The following is a 23,902-nucleotide window of genomic DNA, read 5'->3' as shown; positions in this document are numbered from 1 at the left end:
AATGGGACAACCCTATTTAGAACAAAACACGCGTCATACAATTATAAGTCAGATGGTAATTTTCTTTGCACGGGCTTAAAAAACACTTGGAGACAATGTCGTCACCACTGCATTCATCGAAATTACCGTGAGAACTACCTATTGTTTCGGTGTAGATATTTATTAACAATTTACAATATGATCAAACTTTTTATCGATGCAGAGGATAATCTAGCAAACCCTACAATATACCGAAGGAAAACATTACTTTAGGTTTAGTTTACTGATGCTGCTACGAATCTAGGCATAGGCGTTGCCCCGCGATAATCTGGGCTTAGCAGGCCGATTCAGAAAGGAAAGTAGTAAAAATAATTATTCTCCTAAGAGAATTAACAAACAAGTGGTCCAATTTTCAGTTAATAATAGAAACGTGATTTTTAAGTTACCCCAGTAGGTCTCTAGGGATTAGGAGCATTGGTATTTTCAATTGATTTATGTTTTCTTTCACAATTTCTGATACTCTTTCAGAGATGGGGGGGGGGCTACCTCCCCTGCCTCTCTCAACGACCATCGAACAAGAGAACATAATCATCACAGTCGTTAAAACAATAGTGTCTCCGCTTCCTATAACATTTTACATTTAGTTGTGCTGCAAGATTTCAATTGCCGCATCGTTTAGCTTAAATGTAACTAGACTTGTTATTAGAATGTGTACTCATTTATGTCCCAGGATTCATGTAGTCATATATTGCGTTGTATTGTATAGAAGAAACGATGTATTGAAAAGGTGGCAAGTCAACGGAAATCTACTGTGCATAAATTGTCCACACCTGTCACCTTTGTTACGATTTTTGCAGCCATCTCACACTTTCTCTTTGAGATATCAAAGATATAACAATAATTTTCTTTAAATGTAATCGTGTTAAGATAATTAGCGAAATATTAAAATAAACATATTAATGAAACACATAACTTTTCTCCTGCTGTTTTAATGTGAGCAAATAATCATATTACAGAAATCACAGGAAATATTTTACAAGTAATAATACTGTATGATAAAATTAATTTATTTCTCTTTATTGATATGTAGTTCTATCTAGTTATTATCAAATTCAAATTTAATAAAAAAATATTTGAAATATACGCTAAAACTCTAATAATATTATGTTAGAGTTTAAAAGTATTTTACTTTTAACACTCAGTTCAGTAAAGTTGTTAAGTCAGCTAACAAATTTTGAGCTAAACACGATGGTCTGTTTAAGTACACTAATAGTGTAACAGAAACCCTACTTTTTATCCGAACTCAGGGTGATTCTGCTTGTTGCATGAGTGTAAGTTTTTATGTATGTAATGAAGGTTTTACCACCGGTCGTGTCCGGCAACTGGTTCACCGGAATACGGTAGCTTAGGACGAGGGAGTGGTTTTGCTTACTCACTTAGATCCATTAGCGTTATTCTAAATCCATTCCATACACGCGCAGAGGCTATATCTCTCATCATCATCATGTTAGTAAGTTTTATTGTGGTATACTCCAGGTAAACGACAGAACCGATCTTGATGAGTGAAGTATCCTTCGAATTCTATTTCTTTCCTGAGTGTCATAGGATAAATAGTTATGTAGAAAAAATAGATAAAAATAGTACAGTTTTTTTTGCATTTTAATTAACTATGTAAGTAATTCTTTCATTATATACAGTATGCATTGTAAAAAAAAAGTATTTTCTAAATCTGATTTTTCTTAACCTTTCAAACACTACAGGATTAGCTTAGCAATATCTCTCGTAAATATTATTTAGTTAAGATAAACTACGTACATGTACAAAACCATAGGTATTATCTTATAGTGGCACATTCGTCGAAATGACTATTTGTTCCGATTATATAAACTCTAACTTGTCTCGGCGAATATTTTACAAACGCAAATAAGGCGGCTTCCGGCAACATTTTAACAAAGGAAAATACATGGCTTTGGAGCTTTTGCTTTAAAGGGATACTAAAATTGAAAAATATCTTAAATGTTTTTATTTTATGTGTTCTGAAATATAATAACAGGGATGACGATATGTATTGTATAGGTGTATCGGCAGTGTTATGATGTCGTTTTACCTTTTTTTGTGGGGTTACTCAAAAGCTGCAGTAAAATTTTGATGAATGATCCATTTTCCGATAAGATCTTGGTTGATTGTGTTTTCTCATTGTCTTGTCTATTTGCCGTCATTTACTTTAATTAATCTGTACGATTGTTCTGGAGTTGGGTTACAATGGTCCTTTTTATGCTAATTGAAGTATCTACTCGTAACCTGGAAATAAACGTATTTATGTTCCTATTAACAGGAAAATGAATAAAATGTATGCAGTAAAAAAATAATTAATGGTTAAAGACCGAAAACAACAACATTTTTTTATCACAAATGCGCATTAAAGTAAATTAAAAATAATAGAATAGAGAAAAAATGGCGTGAGATAATTTTTTTGGTTAGCATAAAAATTAGAACAATAAAGTTTTTGAAACAAAACAAAAGTTTAATTCACAGATATTCATACCTTACGTTATAATTACGAGCCAAAATTTACATAGAAATAAACACATAAAGGTAGTAAACTTTACATCATTGCCTTTTCACATATGTATAAACTTGATAAAACCATTTATATAAGAGCGTAGAATCCCGTAACAAAAATATGTAGAAATAAGTGAAATAACGTAACTATTATTTTTTTATTAAAATAAGTATTATTAGTATATTTACATATAACAAACTCAGGTTTACTAACGAAGCTTAGATAATTCTTATTGGAGTAGTTTTATAGTGTATTAGCTGTTGGTCCCGACTTCGTCCTCGTGAAATAAAGAAATAATAATAAATACATGTCACTCACAAATGTACCTTTATTATTGTGAAAGAATTTTGAAATCGACCCAATAGTTTCTGACTTAATTCAATATATACAAAAATCTGAAAATACAAATTTATCTTCTTTATAATATCTGTATAGATTACTATTAGTATATTAGTATTACTAGATTTACTTTTGCTTCTTTCCGACTAACCGAGTAAGAAGAGTAAAGGCTGTGCAGGCGTTGGGATGCCGCCCAGGGCGTTGGACAGACAAGGGTCAATATCGCGTATTCTATATCACAGAAGCCTGTTATACCCCAAAATCATGGCAAAAGGGGGCGTCCTTACAATCTCGCCCAGGGCGCTAGGAGCGCTAAATCGATAGCCACTCGTCAGTAAATATGTTAATGTTGCATATAATAAGTAAATTATATTGGTCAATACTAAATAAATAGACAATACAACTACAATATTTGTTGACTATAAAGAAATTAGGATGTAGGTTCCTTTCAAGATATTATTAACGTATTGTTGTTAATAAAGGATTGACACAATGCTTTCACTTCCTTTCTATTTTAGTTAATATTAATGAATTGTCAAAAGTCAAAAAATGTACTTTATGAAAAAAATAAGCACAAAGAAGTCGACAGAGCCTAAGGATTTCGTATGAACTAAAGCTTGCAAATTTCTACATTCGATTTGGTGACGAGTTACAACTACACTTAACTACTCCTTATATTATCGCATTTCTTTAGCATATCACAAAACCATAAGTCTTCCCAGACATGTAATTAAATATTTCAGATAACATAATTAAAAAGGGGTCATTAGAATGCACCACATTATCCCATTAATAAAAAGCTATTAAGGTGAACAATAAACTATATTTTGATTAGTATCATATCGGCAGTGTCATGGGTTGACAACAAATAATTTTGAATGCCAAAGTGAAATTGAAAGAAGCGCATGAAGAGATGAATGGGTGGGGAAAGTGTTACAGCGTGGCAGAAGATTGCGGCGCGCAAAGCCTTTTCTTGCGGCCGCTGGTCCGTACGTAAACGATATAAAGGACCCTTTACATGTGCTGTTTATATCGAGTTCGACCGGTGTGTGCTCTTATTAGTGTACGTGCTATTTATTGGTAAGTTTTAGATTTATAATTATTATAAGTAATAATAAATCGATTAGAAGTAAATATTAATAGATTGTATAAAAAAATAAATTTCATTTATTACGTTACCTTAAATTTAAAAAATGCAAATACATATAAATGTATATTTCACGACAATAAATTATCAATTTTATGATAAATCATTAAACCGTATTGCTAATAATCCTAGTTGTAATAATTTAGAAATCATTTCATCGAAATTAATTTTAATTATGAAATTGTAATAAGATTAATTTCAAAATTAATTTTTGTAAAGTCAAAATTAATCTGTGATGAGAAATATGCGGTGGCTATTTCTGTTTATTTGTATGACCTACTGCACCCATGCTGCTGGTTACGCGCAGTAACAAAATGCAATGGAAATATTGTTAAACCAATGGAAGATGTACCAGTTCTTAAATTGTTCCTATTAAAAATATATGTTCGTGATTATTTCATTTTAAAACATATTTAAGATATTCATCTTTACTGGAATGAACAACAATGAAAAGATAATGGTTAAATCTCATTTAGAAACACTGGAATTAATTGCAATTGTTTAACGCTACGGAACTTTAAAATGCATCGAGTAAAATGGTAATTAAATTAAAAATTAGTGTTCTTGTTTAGACGAAGTATTATGTTATAGTTTTTTTCTACAAATCGTAGTACGTTTCGAATGTTTAAAAGAGTGTAACTTGTCGCCACCGTTTAATAAGGTACTCACATACTTTTGTGGTTCTAAAAATTGATTAACATAAATGTAAGTCGTCGGTGGTTAGCATTAGGCTCCTGTGGTGTCCCACACCCAGGAGAATCCCACATAACTCTCGTACCTGCCCCGTACTGCAGTATGCATAAAGCATTCCCCTATGTAAAAAAGGTTCCGAGCTCCTTCGTGGAGACGTAAAGTGAGCCGGTGATGCTGATGATAAGTCAGTACTAAAAGCTAAAAGAAAGTAATAGTTTCACTTATCTTTTTCAAAATGATTTTAACCAGAGCTTCTTCGTATTTAAAAATAAGTAGCTTTCTTATCAAGTTTATTTAATTGAGGTGTCAGTAGTTGCAAATGTTGTCTTGTTTACGATATTTTATGGTAGATAAAAAGACAAAAGAAAATAGTACGCGTGACTGATCAATTTGACGCGGACCGTTTACAAGCGGATATATTTGTAGCCCACCCAATTAACTATTGATAAAATTTGTTATTTGAAGTTCATACTGTAACTTTAAGCTGAAGCGTAAGGTTAACTTATTTTAATAAGGCATTAATAAGGTTAACGCGTATTATGAAACATCTCATGCACCCACCGCGCTGTTGCCTCGTCATAGTCGATTGAACGGTTTAAAACTAGGAAATTGGGATGCATCATTTCCGTTGCACGACTCCAAGTTGCGCGGCCCGCGAGGAATGCAGCAATGTGCGTTAACCCTTAAAGTAGTGACCACATACATTTTCAGTAATAAAAATAATCTCTGTTTAATATTATATCAACTTTGAGACATATGCGACGCGACATTTATTATACATTCATACTAACATTATGCGAAAGTTTAGATGGATGGATGTATGTATATTTGTTAGAGTTTGTAGCATAAACGGCTGAACGGAGTTCGAGTAAATTTAGTCTAGATATAGAGGATAGTCTGGAAGAACACATAGGTAACTCACTTTGATTTTTTAAATTCCACTTGGACGTAGTGGCGGGCATAAGCTAGTTATAAATATCTTTACAATGTTGTCTTTAACCTCGACCAAATATCATATTTTGTAACATTAGGTATTTCATCAAGATTGTGTTAAATGGGTTAGGGTTTTAGATTTTTATGTATTAGAGGTTAAATATTTTGTTAAACCCACTCCTGAATAGTGCAGATATTTAGTTTGTTAATGAACTTGATCCCTATCGCTGCTGTCTCCTGTGTCTATGTGCTGAATTTCATTTATTTGAATCCCTACATGTTTTACTTTGTAAATTAGAATAACAATAGGTACTTATGTTGTTAATAAACTAATTACTTTAAGACTATGAAACCGCAGGTAACACAGATGTTCTTATCCGAATTCTTGGAATATTCATTAAACAAATGCATATACTTTTATGTTTCGTGGAAACTTGTAGTTAATCTATGGTTAAATTATTTAATCACATTTAAAAGCCCACTTTTCTACAAGTGTTAATTCAATTTCACCGAATATTAAAAGATTTAGATTTTAGTCATATGTAGTTAGTAGTTTTGGGAAATACTTTTTCAATAAAATGTGCGTAAATTCTATGAGGAGAATAATCATCGATTTGTGTTTTACAAAATTGTTTAGTTCTATGTATTATAATGCACTGATGTTTTAAAATGCATTCTCAGGAAACCAAATAAAAGCCGTCTCTGAGCTTTTATAAACGTTGTATGTGTTAGAGTTCAAAGATTTATAGAAAATAAATTTGCGCAGAACACTGACAAAAACTCTATCACACATTACCTTGATGTGAAACCTTTTTATCCAATCAAAATGCAAATTTGTGGAAACAATGAGCATTAGTAAAAAACAACACGAAAATTACTAATGTGTGTGAGTTCTTTGTTTCCTCTATAATTAATTGCTAACATTTTTTTTTTCAAATTTATAGGCCATTCGTTTGCTTGTTATTCTTGTTTGGACGTTTAATAGATGGCAACAATTTTCTCACGTGTTTGGATTTTTTTACACTTAAAAACTTTTTCGAACTTTATGTAGTACTAGCTTTCGCCCGCGACTCCGTCCGCGTGGAATTTTAAAAAAATAAAAGTGAGTAGCCTTTGTGTTTTTTCAGACTATCCAACCATTCAGGCTACAAACTCCAACATACATCCATCGATCTATCCATCTAAACTTTCGCATTTATAATATTAATAAGATTACAAATTCTTATGGTGCACATCCGTAAAGAAAAGTTAATTATTGTCATTGGTTTTAATATTTAACTAAGTATATCGTTGTTACAAAAGTGAACGGCTAAATACCCAGAAGCAATTTATTAAAATTAAGAAAAATAATAAATATCCAAGTGTTTGTAATGAAAAACAGTCGTACATTGCTCAATACCGCACAGTGCAGTGCGCATTTAAACCGACAGCTTTGTGCAGAGTTTTACGACTAGCGTTTCTAGGACGAGAGACCTATAAAATATACCAAAACAAAGGTAAATTTTAAACGATTCAAGTATTCGTACAATTGTACCATTGAATAATCTTATTGTATCTTGTAGAAACTAAAGTAGAAAACTAGTTAAAAACAATTGTATGATTAAGAGCGTATATGCAGTCTAGGGGCTCAAATGTATACGTTTTTTGTTTTTCTCAATATCATGCCCGGTCACACTTGGCCAGTACAGTTGGACAATTGTGCCGGCCAGTCACAGATTGTATAGTCTCATGTTCACATTATGCCAGTTTAATGTCAGTCCAGTTATTGAGCGCACTTGACAGACTTTACTGGCCAGATGTAAACCGATCATTAAAGTTAAGGGATTCCCAAAGTATTGTGCATTTTAAATACTTTCTTATCGTAATTGCTAGGTAAACAATTATATCACCTTTCCCTATTACTATAAAAATAAGTAGGCATTTAACAATATCAAGTCTTTTTGTTGCTTGTAATGCACATTCCATTTCAAAATAATGCTACGTGACACACGATGCGTCGGCGCAGCTCACTTCTCTTTCACTTGTCGATTTGATTTTATTGCTTCTAATGATTTTATAACACAATCTTTCGATGCTTATTGAAACTCGATAAAATTTTGAATTCCTGAAAGATTTAAAATAAAGATCTTAGTATTAGTTAATAACAGCAAGGCGTTAATAAAAAATTGTAGCAGTGAAAATACACTTCTTCCCTTTACACCCTTTTCGTATAAAGTAAGGATAGGAAGAGGAAGCGGCATTAGTGGGAGAGGGGACGCTTGGGTAGGGGAAATATTATCTTTCTATTCTTCTCCTTTGTTAATTTTAAATAGACAACTGTACATGCGTGTCTATGGGTCACGGAATGCGCTATTTTGGTGAATTCCTGGAAAAAGAAACTAGTTTTTACTATAAAAAAATAACACAATGTAGCTTGATACTTCTAGAAGGTATTTTGTAGGAAGTAGAACACAAGTGCATATACGGTGACTTTCTAATAATACAACTGAAGATCTTAAAAGTCTCATTGTAATAATGTCTTGTCATTCCTAAGTTAAGGTTGACAGTAACTTTTTCTTTTATTGCCTTTGATAATACTTTCTAGAGAAAACTAACCAATACTTTTAAAGTGAGTAATGTATGTTTATTTAGATTGTGATCACAGTTGACAAATTGCGACTAATTAAAATTCATGTATGACAAAATAATAGATCTATACTATTTTAATAAAGCGTAAACACACACTTCTTTGTTGCCTAAGATGTCAGTAATTACAGCACATTTTTTGAATAATTCTTCTTTTAATAAAAAGCCCTACAGCTTTAGGCTATATATTTTTACGCCATTGAATTCAGGGGGTAAATATTTTGGATAAAAACCCTAATGTGGGAAAGATACCATAAGTTGCTGCCAACATCAAGGAAGCCGGATGGCTAAGGTGTGTCATGTCATGTAATTTTGACATTCGCTATTAACAAATGTAAATACAATACAATAAAATTTTCATAATTTCATGCGGATGAAGCCGCATGGGAACAGCTAGTAATTTATAATAGTCGTTTCATGCATGTGCTGTCTTGAGCCTTGACCCAACAGAATACTGATAGAGTAGCTGTTTGCTTCTTTTTAATAAGTAATGAACGAACATTATCATTTTTGTGCAGAAAATTTTCCACGATTATTAATATCTTTAGTACAAAATTAAATTGAGTCAAAAAGTATAGCGGAAATGTAAACAATGTGATAAAGCAATTCAGTGACAGTGTTAGTCTTTCCAAATCATAATATTTTTATCTTCATAACTATATATCATTTATAATTTACATATTTTAAATGTAATTTCCCAGGTAATTCTTATTACATTATAATTGACTTTAACAGATTTTATCTAGTTTCCTCAAAATTTAAGTAGAATCTGTTTTATGAATTACAATTATGACAGCAATGAAAATAATTTGTACAGATTTATGGGTTTCATTTGAAATACATATGTATTAAAATATTTTAACCTCAAAAAACCAAGTAACTACAAATATTATCAATTCCCATTCTTCTTAGGAATACTACAAAACGATTTTGTTTTTCATTTTGTAGCGGTTACTGAGATAATGACAATAAAACTGATAGCTTCTGGTGTATGTTCCTCAGGAAGACTACGGGTCTATCCAAAAAAAAATCCACAAACAACCTTGATGTATATAATTAAAATTATTTATAATAATACGATGAATCTTGGTAAGAACTTTAAAAGAGTTAAGACAACTAGCTAAAAATAAAGAACATTTCTTAAGATTTTAGCTGGTTTTTGAAAGAAGCTTAGTATTCCGTCAGTACTAGAATTAAATAAATGCAAGTCGTATCGTCATCGTGTCGTTCAATCAAAAAGTAATAAACCACTTATTGGTCTCGTGGTTAACGGAAGCCTAGATACGTTTTAAATTGTGATGTACATTTTTGTTCATCCTAATCGTATTCTTTATTCGTATAATAATGCGTTTTCGTAATATCAGGAGTCATTAACGGTAAATGGTACACCGCATTCTGTGAAGTGCGGCGGGTGAGGCGAGCGCGCGCTGCGACTCCGCCGGTGAAAGTGGCATTGGATTTCGCTAAACTTACCAATGTTATACAGTCTCGGGGTCAAGGAACAGGTTCCGTACCTTTTATTTATATTTCTTTCAGAAGATGTATAACCATCGGTGAGAAATTTCAATGAAAACAAAAGTTTTGGGGGAAAGTCGGCCTACACTTACGACTACGACATACAAAGATGAATTTAAGTATGCATGAGTATAGTGCAACTAAATTGTATTGTTTAAATTAATTTGTTTTCTGATAAGCACGCATAATGAGGCACAATTGGTTTTAAAACGTGACAGAAAGAGTTACTTTCTTACAAAATGTGTGACAAGTCCGCTGATTGCTGCGGTTGTTAATAGGTGGCAATGGTATTTGACATTAATAAATCGCGTGCTCGTTTGTCCATTATTAAAAAAATGTGTAGTCATTTTTCAATATATTTACCGTTCACCTTATGATGGTTCAGAAAACACTACATACGATGGCACTTGTGAAAATATTAACGGTGTTACGAACCGTATATTGATTCATGAGTGACACTGTGAATAAGTTTCGTTGTTACGCACTTCACCGTCTAGAAGAAGCTCAGTGAAAGTTAATTGTTGAAGATGACTTTACTAATTGATTGATTTATGTTACTTATTGTCCCATTTCAACTTAATAATTTTGGAAGTGTATAGTTGGGTTAATTGCCTACATTTTTATAAATAAATAATGTTTGAAATGAAATGAATGTTTACTATATCGATTTATTTAAACAAAATTTCAGTTGATTAAATTTTTTAGAAGTTTATTTGCTTCTTACATCGATTATGATGATAAAACTAGCGTTTGGATATAAATACAGCAGATATGTATCGTGTAAAATGAAGGTGAAATTTAATGACGAACATGCGTCACGAGGTAAAATGATCTCGGCGATGGCTTTCGTTTGTTTAAAAGACTTTAATTTTCATATAATTACATGTATAAAATAACTTATGTTAAATGTTAAACAACATACCTGGCGAATTAGACCTATTTTCATGCCCTTTGAAACAGATAACAATAGCTCGTGTTCTCTAATAAACAATTCATAATCAACATCATTTAATCACTTAATTGTTGTTAAATCAGTGGTCAACATGCATACATGCATAATCATCAACGAATTATACACTATAGCCAGTGGTCCCTGCGTTGAATATTGACTCCCCTCATAGTACAATATAGCGATATACCTTAAAAGGGTTTTACAGATAGTCAGTACTTTTTTATCCAATTTCAAATAAAAATACTAACGTTATTTATTCTTAGAGATAACCCTTGAATTGCCAATTGTTAGCGCGTGAATTGATTTTTATGAATTGAAATCTTGTTTATTGAATAGATGTGTTCGGAAATAGGTTTTAGTATCTTTTGTCGTAAGACATTTTGATTGACGCAACAATAGGCACTTGACCTTACTTTATTTTCTCTTTTACTCCGAAAACTATTACAATGAAATAATGGATAAACATTCACCTTATAGACTAACGCTCAGAATCAGATCCTCTATAAGTTATGTTTTTGTCATCAATCACCGACGATGCTGTGCATTTCTGTATTATTTTAGCTTTAAATTTGTTTGGTTTTACGTATAATTTATTCGTATATTCAATGTCAATGCCAAGTCAAGGTTACGGAGGGAAATTGTAGCGTAAGTGAGCAGTGTTATGTTCGCCAGACGATCACTGCGCTAGATAAGGTGCTTTCGAATAGGCCATTACATCAACGTACTTGTACATTGCCGCGATAATAGTAATAGCTTCTTCGATCAACAAAGCCAGATGTGCGTTCATGTAAACATGTTTTCTATATTAAATTAATAAGTGTTACGACTGAATTATTTTGACACCTTAATTATGCTGAAATTATTATAACTAGTCTTGTACTCATAAATGTGAAAAATGGTTTGAAAATTTTAATTATGTTAAATTTCCTTTCTTGTTTTTGTCGGTTGGCATAATTTATTAGCGCTATGAATAAAAATCTATTTTAGGAATAACGTTTGGGCCATTTTATTTTGTAAACAAATTAATTGAAACGAGAAATTGCTAGATTACTAACAATGGCAAAAACATGGTATAATTTATCCCAAGGTTAGTGTAAAGGCCAATCTGTAAGTACTCGGTTGTTGGAAGATATTATTTAAAACCAATAACTGAATGGATAATATAATCATTGTACAATTGTAACTGTTAAAAATCTTAAATAAGGTTTAGATTTTTGTCCCAATTTTTTATTTTTAAGTACAGTAATGACCCAGAAATGACCCAGAATGGCTATGTTTCGACTTATAACCTAAAATCAACATTGATCTAGCAGATTTTGATCAATATTTTTTTCGATATTTAATGAGATGTATAATCTTCCTCTTTCATAGATGTTTATGATGATTTAATAAATTTTGAATAGCATAAATAGTAAAGTTTAGATTTCTTGCTAACAAGAATTAGGGGCGTCCATAAATTATGTGAGGTGTTTTATTTTTATTTTCTCCACTCCCTCCCCCAACCCCCAATCTCACGTGGGATTTTTCAAAATTTGGGTTTCTTACGTAAACGCGTTGGATTGTTATTGTAAAAAGAAAAAAAAAAACATATTTGCTTCGTTCTTTTATTTACGACTAGTTAAGACTAGTAATCAATATTGGTGAGAGTTTGTTATTTGTAAACATTTGAAGGTATACATTCATCGGAACATTGGGAATTAAATAACTTGGGGATCGATATCTTTAGTATGCAGGTTTTTTTAAATATGTTTAGTCATGTGTCAGTACACCATCTCCATATTACTAATGAACATAACAATAGCAGCGAATCGAAACGATACTTTCTACACAGCGCCTGCAGCCGACTCTTATATGTATTAGAGATTACTTTTACACTTAGTGGAAACTTTCTCGATACCTTACTGTCATTAATCATTGTTTACTATTAGGTTTTATTTGTATATCGTATGTAATTAGTCACAGAGTACTGAACGAACATAATTATCACTTTAGTATAGAAAATTTCATGTCTAGGTGCAGTACATTTTCATCACAGACTGTGTTCTTTAATACTCGTATTATACTACGTATTATTATAGAATCAGTATTATTGAATTAAATTAAAATAGAAAAATTGAAATATAACTTTTATACCTACTTAACAAAATAAACAAAGTCAAAATTAAATCACATGAAAAAACAAAGACAAAGAATCACATCTGAACAAAGTTTTGATCCGTTAAAATAATATGAATATAAGATGAATACTCTAAATTCAATATACCTATTTTATAAAAATAAAAGACATATGTTACAATCTTTTATTCGAATAAATTTAATGAAAAAAAATATAGATAATTGCAAAGTATATGTGCTACTTAGATCCATTTTCCACAAAAATACGAGTAGTAACGGCATAATTTTTTACTGAATGAAAAATAATCAGATAAAATAAAAAATGTTCATTTTTATACTTAAATAAAATTTCCGACTTCGCTGAATTGGCTGTTCGTTTAAGCGTTGATTTACTTTTGGCTCCTAACTGCAAATGAAAGTTTTGCAAATGGATTTGTTTCACCTGAAACAGTAACAATAATGTACATTTCTTATACCTAAACTGTAGACTTACCAAGCTAACAAAGCCGGTTTACGGAAAGTGAAAACACTCGCATCCGTGACAATAAACAACAGAGAGTTTTGCACGTTTTATTGTCATAGCACACGTTAAAGTTTATCGGCTAACATTACTAGGGCTAAAACGGATTATTCAAGAACATGCATTAGTTAAATTATTTTTCTAATTGTGTACAAAACATTTTGACCGGCTCTTACTGCTTACAAGCTTTATCTATGCGAAATTTTCCTAAGTGTTAATTTTTTTATTGAAAATGTTTTAAAAATCTACGTGTTATCCGCAAACGGTAAAAAAATGTTCAGTATCACGCTAAAAACTAAAATTTTATCTACAACACAGTAGAGCTTACGATAGAAATTTTTGCGGCACATTTCTTCCACAAGAAATATAAACTTTATTATGCAAAAGTCAATATTATCTATTACTAGCTGTTCGTGACTTGTATCGCCCCAGTGAATTTCAAGGAAGGTCGTAGAAAATAATATCTCACATCTGTATTATACTACCGAATGTATTTTTATTTAAAGAGAATCAAACTAGCAATAACAAAAAAATATAAGCCTGAATGACTAACTCTGATATTCAGGAAAGAACTCCCATCGAAAGAAACCTTCCTTACCAATATTGAACCAAAACTACAAAGCATATTAGAACAGATATATAACACACATTGCCGCGAAAATATTATCTTGTGTCAGTCGGGAGAAAACAAAAGACCATCTACAGAACAAATAAAACCATTAAGCATTTCATAACTAATATTTGCCTGTAAAACATCGCACATCCTAGAGAACAGCGGAGCTAAGTTTGTAACAGAAATTGAAGTTTCATACAATAACAAGCATCTAACTAATAAATTTGTTTAAATTTTAAAAAACTAAATCTAATGTACCGCTGTCATTTGATTTCTAGTGGCATTTTTTTCATATTTCATATGGAAATATTCTTTGAATCTACTTGCGATGAAGATTAAAACTACTGAACAACGAAAATAACTGTTTTGTTCTATTTTAATTCAAGTAAAGAAGACTATAAATAGGATTTCTGTGAATACTAATTGAACTTCACGGTGCGCGACTTTTCGCATACATAACATTTTTGTCTACAGAAATCTATGTGCAAAGTTTCAAGTATTTAGGTCCAGTACTGTGGATGTTTCCCGAGGGGCCGATCAGCCTACTGATCATAAAAACCAGTGGGAACTTTTTTCCTAATACTTCCATTGATTGTATAGATTCAATCAACGGGAAACTCTTCTCTGTAAATGAATAGTTGAGTCAGTCAGCCAGCTTACTCTTTATTTCAATCGTTCGCGAATACGTTGCGTGAAATTAAAAAAATGCCCTATACTTTTGTAATGGTGAATAAATTTTTAAATTCGGCCCATTAGTTTTTGAGTTATTTCAATACTTACAAAAATACATTATGTTTTAGAATAAAACTATTTTTTAAGGCCCTCAAAATTATGTTACAAGAAAGTAAACAATACTTTTTTACGTTTAGAAAATAAAACATAAAACTGTCAAAAACAACGACATCGAATTTGACATATTTGTATTTGAGTGATATTTGAACATTTCGTGTTTTGTCTTTACAGTTGAAGATATTCAACTTATGAAAAATGCCACCATATCAAGGTGATAACATGGCGCAAATGAAGAGAATGGCTAACGACGACGTGCAATACACCAAAAGAAGAGATTACGAGTAAGTGGTTACTCTCATTATACGTTTACGTAAACATTACAATAAATACAATAAAAAAAATGAAGAATTATTAGAAAAGATAGCGTAAAGGCACAAAAGACATGATAATATATATTAGAATACCGGGGAAAAGTTCAGATGTTTGTCAAAGTACAATATTTAATGAGTAATTAATATAATCCTTGTCCAGATCCGATTAGAGTTCCTTAGCTCCTCATTCATAGAATTTCTCGACAAAAAATGTAAATACAGCTTGATGAAAATAATCTAATCAATTTTTTTCTTGTTGAAAAACCTTTGCTTACTCACAAATCTTGTAATTAGTGCCTCCGTACTCTTATTTGCTTTCCAAAATATCTTGTACATCTCATTTAATATTCAATACTTTAGGGACCCAAGAAATTTTGTGATACGTGCTATAGCGAAATAACATAGTTAATTATTACAAAACGCTTACGAAAAAGTTTAAATAAACACTAGCTTGTCGACGACGAGTACGAAAATGTTACTAATCGCGCGTCTGTACTAAGTACTTGTTTATTTTCAGATGGCAAATAGTATGGAGAAACGTCTTGGCTTTCATCTATTTGCACGTCGCCTCATTGTACGGCATTTACCTCATACTGACCTTGAAATCGAAGATATTGACGTTATTATTCGGTGAGTGAGTTTGCTACTACCATCTAATGCAACATTCGTCAGTCGTCAGGCGTTATATTTGCATTTATTGGGCAAAATATGGAATCAGTGACATTATCGCAGTGCAAAATAATTATCACCTATTGACAAACAGCTGCAAATAATTTGAACGTAGATATAGTCTCGATAGATACGAATCGAATCGCAGATGGCACGCGATAAACTTTTTTCTATTTCAATTTTTTGTGCTAAAGCGAATATGAAAATGGATTCATCGATTCGTATTGTAGCTTTCAATTTGTTTCAATATTCAATTCAAAGCAGTACATTCGTAGTTTTTTACGTTATAGAAACTGAATGTAAAAATGTGTCGACGCCGACTAAATTTTTGAAGCTAGCAATAACGGTTTGTTTGATGTTAAGGACAAGAAGCACTCAGTGTGTTACATACCACATAAGCTACTTGAATTACACTAGTAATAACTTAAATGAATCTTAAAAGTGAACTGCCCTTGAAGATGAACTAGTCAAGAAAGAATTCCTTCACATTTAAACATGGAAAACAATACATGTCAAGTAGATATCGAAATTAGCTAGACCCTCTGACGTTTTATCGTTTAATTTTCCAGCTTTATTCTTCGGGGTGCTCTCAGCTATGGGGGTGACGGCGGGCGCACACCGGCTGTGGGCACACAACGCGTACAAGGCGCGATGGCCGTTGAGACTTTTCTTAGCTGTGATGCAGACTATGGCCTTTCAGAACCACATATATGAGTGGGTGCGGGATCACAGGTACTAAACTAGTTTATAAATTTCAATAAGATTGATTTAATGAATACCGTACTATATTCTTAAAAGTTATTTTATTATCAGGGCGTCTATAATGGAAACCCATTACACTTGCAAAGTATAGAAATATCCCTCTAATTGACCTTGAAAAAACCGAGTTAAATTTGTTTTGTATACGTGTTCCTGTATCGGAAATTAAAAAAATGATGCTCTAAATTTCTTTTATTGTAAAATGAAAAAATCTTATTTTATACGGTCGTTGAAAACTGTTAATTTACACCAGATGTCATGAATCATCTGCGATTTTTATAACCATGCGGGTTGAAGATAATAACGTTAACGACATATTAATTAAAAATTGATGAGTTTTACTTTACAGTGGCGTTTTCCCGATTATAAATATTTAGGACGAGGAAAAGACGATATTTACGATGTTAGCTGTAAAGTAACGTACCTAGTCGTTTTGTTTAGAAAACAAGGTCAAAGTAGATTATTTTTATATACAAAAATCTTTATAAAAAGGAATAAGAGGAATGAAAATAACTAAGCATTAGTTAAGATTTTTTCTGAAAAAACCTATGGTTAATTGTTTGTTGTTTTACACAGGGTCCATCACAAGTTTACTGAGACGGACGCCGATCCTCACAATGCGCGTCGCGGTTTCTTCTTCTCGCACATCGGCTGGCTGATGGTGCGCAAACACAAGGACGTCTTCGAGAAGGGCGCCACTGTCGACATGTCTGATCTAGAAAAAGATCCGATTGTCATGTTTCAAAAGAAGTTAGTATTCCTTGAAAGTTTTATAATTTTAACATCTGTCATAATTGGAAGATTATAGTTATGCTACCGACGAATTCCGATCAAGGAGACTAAGGAAGGGTTGACCAGAATACGTAGAACCAATGTAACCTCTGTCCAAAGATAAAAAAGCATATCAGACCCGTACCAAATCTTCCGTGCACTTCAACAAACGTTATTTAGCATAAATCTTAAATTTCAAAGATGACAAATTTATGTTAACTACTAGATTTCGCCCGTGATTCCGGTCGCGTGGAAGTAAAAAAACAAAAGTTACTCACTTACACGCCTGTGTGTTCTTCCAGATTATCCTCTATATCTATACCAAATTTCATCGAAATCCGTTCAGCTGTTTAGGCTACAAACTCTAACAAACATCCATTCATCTTAACTTTCGCATTTAGGTATTAGTATAATTTACTAAATGGAAATAATCAAAATGTTTCAGAACATATCTGGTTGTGATGCCGCTGTTGTGCTTCATACTGCCGGCGTGGGTGCCGGTAGCGCTATGGGGTGAGAACCCCTGGCACTCGTGGTATGTCGCCTCAATGTTCCGGTACACACTGTCGCTGCACTTCACCTGGCTCGTAAACTCCGCCGCTCACATCTGGGGCAACCGCCCGTATGACAAGTAAGTCGCCATTTTTATTCTGATTGACAGTTAACCATTTAACTGTCGGTGAAAGTAAATGTCAGTGAAATGGAACGTAATTTATAAGTAATTGTTTATTTTTTAATTATACCATATAATACCGAAAAGGTCGGAGTATATCCGCACTGTCGCAACATCAGTGTTCTTATAAATATAAACCTACAAATGTATTGTCCGTTTGTAATGATATGGTAATGCTTATTTTGATGTTAATAATAATAAATAATAAATTCATTTATTTAACTTTAAATTGTTGTTCACAATTTTTACTACATTTTTCGTCCTATTATTTCTGCCTGATAACAGTTATTGCACATTTAAAGTTTTTAGAAGTAAAACATTTTGAAATATGAGTATTTGTGTAAACGACGATTGAGATGTTATTATCATAAGTAAAACAAGAGCTAATATGTTTGGTAAAGATAGTTAAAGGCGTATGAAACGTGCCTGAATATATCAGCAGAAATCTTGTTTGTTGTCAAGAGGCGTTTCAATGGAAGTACCGTTGCACATAGTAGTGACTGTGACGTCGTAAAATGCATTCCTCTATAGATCACTTACTATGAAGTAATAAATGGTTGATAAATATTTTTCATGAAACATAAATTTAACATAAAAACCTCACAAATTTACAAAAGTATGTGGAGTTACAGTTATGATTTATATTGATATTTTGAAATGATATTAAGATAATAACGTTGAGAAACGCCTACTGTATTAAAAGTGTTAACATGTGTAAAATATTTGCTATTTCAGATACATAGGCGCTACGGACAATAAAACAGTTGCTATTTGCGCCTTCGGGGAAGGTTGGCACAACTACCACCACGTGTTCCCATGGGACTACAAAGCGGCGGAATTGGGTCAATACAGTACAAATTTTTCCACAGCTCTGATCGATTGGGCGGCAAAATACGGTAAAACATTATAGTTATAAAGTTTTAAATATTACTATAAATGCGATACGTAAGAATACACTGGCATTCAACGCGTCGTATGTTTAACATCTTGTAATTAAGTAAGTTGACCTTAGTTGGGTAAATGATTAATAGGCGAATCAGATGCCTACCTACCATTTAACAATTGCATAAATAATGCCCGTTTGTAACATGCCGAAGGATATCGTGCGCCTTACAGCAAATAATAGCAAATTCCTGATTGAAAATATATAGATGAAAACACTCATATTTCGTCTCAAGGCAATAAGTAATGTGTCTATACTAATAAACAGGTCCAGGACTCGTGCCTAATAGTCTGGTTAATTAAACTGAGGAATCATTCTTAGTTGTAACTAATAATTATATCATTTTATTTTATGTAATTTTAGGATTGGCTTACGATTTGAAGACCGTTTCCGCTGATATGATCAGGAAAAGAGTAACAAGAACTGGTGACGGATCACATCCATACAGCAAAGAGACAAAGAAGATTGAAGACGATCATCATCATCCAGAGAATCCGGTGTGGGGCTGGGAGGACACGGACATGCCAGAGGAAGACAGAAAACTCGCAGAAATTACGAACAAAATTACGGAATAATTGCAATTACGCTAATAGCCAATGCTTAATTTTAACGGTGTACATTTGTACTCATTAGAGCGCGCGCACACTTCTTACTAAAATATCGCATAACTGTTTAGTCGCTCTCTGATTGCTATGAGCTTATATGTAGGTGCGCACTTTACTTGATTTTTAGTTGTGAATTGGCTGCGAAACTATCGACAATCGCACAACAGTTGTGCGATAGTTTACTCAAAGGTGTGCGCGCTTTTAATGTTAACTTTTAATTTATGAAACGTAAATCATTTTTAAGGAAAACTACTTAAGAACCAAAATTTAATTTATCTTTTAACTATATAAGTGCAGTGAATTTATAAGGGATTTAATGAAGAGTAATGAAAATTTAAATCGATATGCTCTAGTGACAAAGCCAAAAGTATTGATGGTAAACGAGGAACTAAATAACTTTGACATCGATCGTTTTGGATTTTTTCAGTTATCTGTGCAAAACAAGTATATTGAAGTTTTAGTGATGCGGTTATTTATGACTCTCTCAAGGGTAGCAGATTGTAAGGAAACTTTGAAAGTTGTTTGTAACCGATTGTATTGGTGCTGATAAACAAGTATAAGTTCACAACTTCGAGCTTGTGATAGTTATAGGCGGTATTGCCTCATATGGTGACTGTTAGCTTAAGTATAAATTGACAACAAATTATTTCTAAGTCGATTGATGTAATATTTTATTTATTAAATATTGAGGATGATGCTCATGTTTTTTTCGTGATTCCTTAATTAGGCTTTGATTAGAATTGACAGTTAACAATTATTAATAACAATTACATAACCTTTATAGGATCCTAATATGCTCAGTATTTTGCCATTATTTTATTAGTAATCTTCTAGAAGGAAAGTATCTAAAACGTTTTTTACTTATATTAAAATAAGTATTAGCTTGACCGGGGATTTAAATACCCTCGCCAAATTGCGGAAAATTATGGAACTAATTCCTTTGGGCACATTTGAAAGTTATGTAATAAAAGGCGATTGAAGCAGACCCAGGCTCTATTTGGTATTCTTGGTTAGGCAATATAAATAAGTCTTACACTAAACAAAATACATTATGCTACAGTCTCATTGGCGACGTTTTGACCGTTACGTCTGATTTTGGTATCCGTATAGTAAACGTGACTGGTTATATCTCCGTTATCAATCCAAGGCAAGTTTGCATGTATCGGACCATCTTTCAATCCAGTGTCGTCAGTTAGTAAAATATTTTCTCCGCCAGGTGGCGTTAAATCACCTATAATATCACCAGTTGCTGGATAATGATGTATATCAGATGGTATTGGGTAATGTTTCTCGTTGTGGTATCCCTCGTTGACGTAAATAATTCTATGTTGATTTGCTTCGTTGAAGGCGTTATTTCTTAATAATGTGAATACAGCGCCGGATAATGCCATGTTGTTCAGTATACCGACGGCTATGACCATCATTTTTAACGCTGGCAAGACAAATGGCAAGATTGCGGACATGATCAGTCCAGGAACTAACAATAAAGGTATAATGCTTAAGAACTTTTTTTTCATCTTCTTCAAGTGACCTCGGCCGGTGTCGCCATCGCCTGAAATTAAGAAATAATACACAATTAGTAATTTTAACTTTGAACGCTTTATAAACCAGTTTTCGGCCACGACTGTGTCCGCGTGAAATTAAAAACAAAAGCAAGTAGCCTATGTTCTTCCAAACTATCTTCTATATCCACGCCAAATATAATCAAGATCCGTTGAACAAATCTAATAAATACCCAGTATGAAGTAAGATTAGCAAAAATTGTAATCCTTGTTCGATAGTAACAATGAATGAAGTTGATGTCTTTTTAAAACTTATTAAAATTCAATAAAGAATTTAAATTTAAAAAGAAGAAGAAGAAGCTTAAATTTCTGCCACAACTAAATTATTCATGGTATAACATGATTAGAGATTATGTATTTATTTATATCATATTTCGCCTTTCACTAGAACAGACAGTGGGCGTGGTATAATTTATTAACTTTCTCAAACGTAGGTTACAGTTTAATGATACGTTAAACAACTTTTCATTGACGGAATTTTTCGTTATGTAAATATTAGAAACTTTATTCATAAGCCATAATCGTTTTATAATAATCGTAACATATATTGATAAGATAAAAAATACAATTTTTATAATTGAAAATAATCTCAGAAACTAGTTAATTTGTTTAATGTTTTCTTTGCATTTGACAGTTTAAATACAGAAAAACTAAACGTGCTTTTGGCCCTCAGTAACAGAGCTGAAAAAAACATTAGATTTAAATCTGTGAAGCCGGTTACACACCGTCAGTATGAACTGTACAGTTTTAATCGAACAGTCGGTATAGTTTAAACCTATACGTGTATGCAAATATGAGAACTGTAAATAACAAATAATACACTAATTTAGCTACACGTTGCTTACGCCGGTTTGTTTGAACAATCCGACTGTTCAGTCAAAACTGAAGATATGTAGCCGGCTTTACAAAATCTTAATATCTCTACTTTGATAATTCAAATTAAAGGGACGCTAAAATGTTTTTATACAAAGATTTTCAATAGTGGAAACCCGACAATGTACCTGAATATGGTATTAAGTCTTGACTGCAACAGTATTAGTCTTGTAGCACTAAAAGGCTTATGTCATGAATATCTGAATTTATGGTTGTATTATGTTAATCCTGTTTTTAATTCTGAAACTTAGTTCCGCGTGTGTATTTCAATACATGAAATGTAAAGTTTTAACGTTAATTAAAACTTTTCCATTGGAATTCCTTTGATTAATGACATCCCAACGAGCGATTGAATCATTTAATGTTCAAATAAAAAAATGTACTAAATTGGTGAGTATGTTGTTGATATAAATTCTTGAACTTGACTTTCAACATATCATGTTGAGAATATTAATGATAAGTAAGATTAAGTAAAATACTACTGAGATAACTTTGAAACAAATATCGATTGATGGTAGAGAGAATTTAATTATATTGATCAGAATAAAGATGAATGAAAGTAAACGTATCAAAACAGCATGAGAATATCGTGTACAGATCGAGCCAGTTAGTAATCCGTCTACAAGTTTGACCACAGATAAAAAAACGCATGATATATTTAAAAAATAAAAATAAAACGATTACTTTTAATAACATCGACGTTCAGCGTCCCGTTGCCTTTACTTCCCAGTCGCAGAGTGTAGTCCCCGCTTACATCGAGAGCAAGTTGTCTATATCTCAGCAAACTTTCTGTTCCATCGCATAGATCGCTGTACACCTGTTCTTCTGATTGATTGGCGTATTTTTCCCAAGGAAATTGGACTAGGTCATCGTTTACTTCGAACGTTCTTTGATGGTTTGCGATTAAATCGACAGCTCTTCGCGCTCGCCACGCACTGAACGCCGTCAAACATTTCATAGGTCCCATTGACTGGCTGCATGCTAACAGTTTTGATAGTCTGTCATCTGTAAAAGAACTCGATTGTTGAATCGCGTTTGTAACACAAAAAAAGAGCGCGAATACGACGGTTACGGCTCGCGCGCACATCGCTGCGGCCAAACTGAGCACTGCCTTACCCACACCACCGTGTTAGAAAATAGAAGGGAAGTAATTCTTGATACAGTTTCTTGATCTTATCATGAACGAAAGCGAAATAAAGCGTTCTTAAAACACGCACCTGATGACTTATTCGCCTGTCATTAATGCTTGACAGCTTGTAGGCTTTAATTTCTTCAATTAATTTTTGTATATTACCGGGTAATGCGATTGCCTTTCTATAGATTATAATTTTATAGTTTAGCTAACTGATATAATTTTTTATGATAAAATATGCGACAAATAATAGCAATTATATTACTTTGAAATAAACACTCACAATATACTTTATGTTCAAAAATTATTTATTTCAATACTAGCTTTCACCCGCGACTCTATCCGCGTGGAATTTCATCGAATCCGTTCAGCAGTTTAAGCTAAAAACCCTAACAAACATCCATCCATCTAAACTTTCGCATTTATAATATTAGTATAAAGTATTAAAAATAATAAAAATAAATGACGATGTTAAATAGACGGGTCAAACTGCATGTCTCAAGTTTCACATCTTCAAAACTTACAATGATTGTGTTGGCGTCGCCGTCGTAAGTATTGGTATCGGTTGATTAGTGTTTGCAATTCGAAGCCCTAACGCTTCCTCGGTATTTTATCGAATCATGTAAAAGACAAATCGAAAAACCTTAAATACCTATAGCAAGGTCCGTAGAAGTAAACTATATGCTAACTAATTCACACATCACGGAGAATAACAATTGAATGCATCGAACGCAATACGTGATGCATTTTAAAGGATATTTCGGAATACAATGCAACTATTTGGGCGAAAGTTTACTCTGCATTTCGAATTTGTAAGG

The 23,902-nt window shown here is 32.5% G+C and overlaps 2 protein-coding genes across 2 annotated transcripts; one reads left to right on the top strand and one right to left on the bottom strand.

The window, feature by feature from the left end:
• Positions 1–3,859: 3,859 nt before the first annotated feature.
• Positions 3,860–19,619, top strand: LOC106106758 (stearoyl-CoA desaturase 5-like). The gene is made up of 8 exons (XM_013287406.1): positions 3,860–3,961; positions 14,958–15,067; positions 15,615–15,727; positions 16,336–16,498; positions 17,102–17,275; positions 17,742–17,927; positions 18,705–18,865; positions 19,276–19,619. The coding sequence occupies exons 2-8, from the start codon at positions 14,982–14,984 to the stop codon at positions 19,485–19,487; spliced, it is 1,095 nt and encodes a 364-aa protein (XP_013142860.1). The 5' UTR covers positions 3,860–3,961; positions 14,958–14,981; the 3' UTR covers positions 19,488–19,619.
• Positions 19,620–19,913: 294 nt separating this feature from the next.
• On the bottom strand, positions 19,914–23,046 carry LOC106106524. Its single transcript, XM_013287119.1, has 2 exons — positions 22,637–23,046; positions 19,914–21,069 (listed from the first exon to the last, which is right to left on the bottom strand). The coding sequence occupies exons 1-2, from the start codon at positions 23,037–23,039 to the stop codon at positions 20,567–20,569; spliced, it is 906 nt and encodes a 301-aa protein (XP_013142573.1). The 5' UTR covers positions 23,040–23,046; the 3' UTR covers positions 19,914–20,566.
• Between the last annotated feature and the right edge of the window lie 856 nt (positions 23,047–23,902).

This window comes from Papilio polytes, unplaced genomic scaffold, assembly GCF_000836215.1.
Source record: "Papilio polytes unplaced genomic scaffold, Ppol_1.0 DF822178.1, whole genome shotgun sequence".
Classification (NCBI taxonomy): domain Eukaryota; kingdom Metazoa; phylum Arthropoda; class Insecta; order Lepidoptera; family Papilionidae; genus Papilio; species Papilio polytes.
This window is presented reverse-complemented; position numbering and strand designations above follow the sequence as displayed.

Excerpts from the sequence above, each read along its gene's own strand:
- LOC106106758 (XM_013287406.1), top strand. The coding sequence starts at position 14,982 with ATGCCACCATATCAAGGTGATAACATGGCGCAAATGAAGAGAATGGCT. Across the intron at positions 15,728-16,335 it reads GATATTGACGTTATTATTCG|CTTTATTCTTCGGGGTGCTC; the intron begins GTGAGTGAGTTT and ends TTAATTTTCCAG. Across the intron at positions 18,866-19,275 it reads CGATTGGGCGGCAAAATACG|GATTGGCTTACGATTTGAAG; the intron begins GTAAAACATTAT and ends ATGTAATTTTAG.
- LOC106106524 (XM_013287119.1), bottom strand. The coding sequence starts at position 23,039 with ATGTGCGCGCGAGCCGTAACCGTCGTATTCGCGCTCTTTTTTTGTGTT. Across the intron at positions 21,070-22,636 it reads GAACGTCGATGTTATTAAAA|GCGATGGCGACACCGGCCGA; the intron begins GTAATCGTTTTA and ends TCTTAATTTCAG.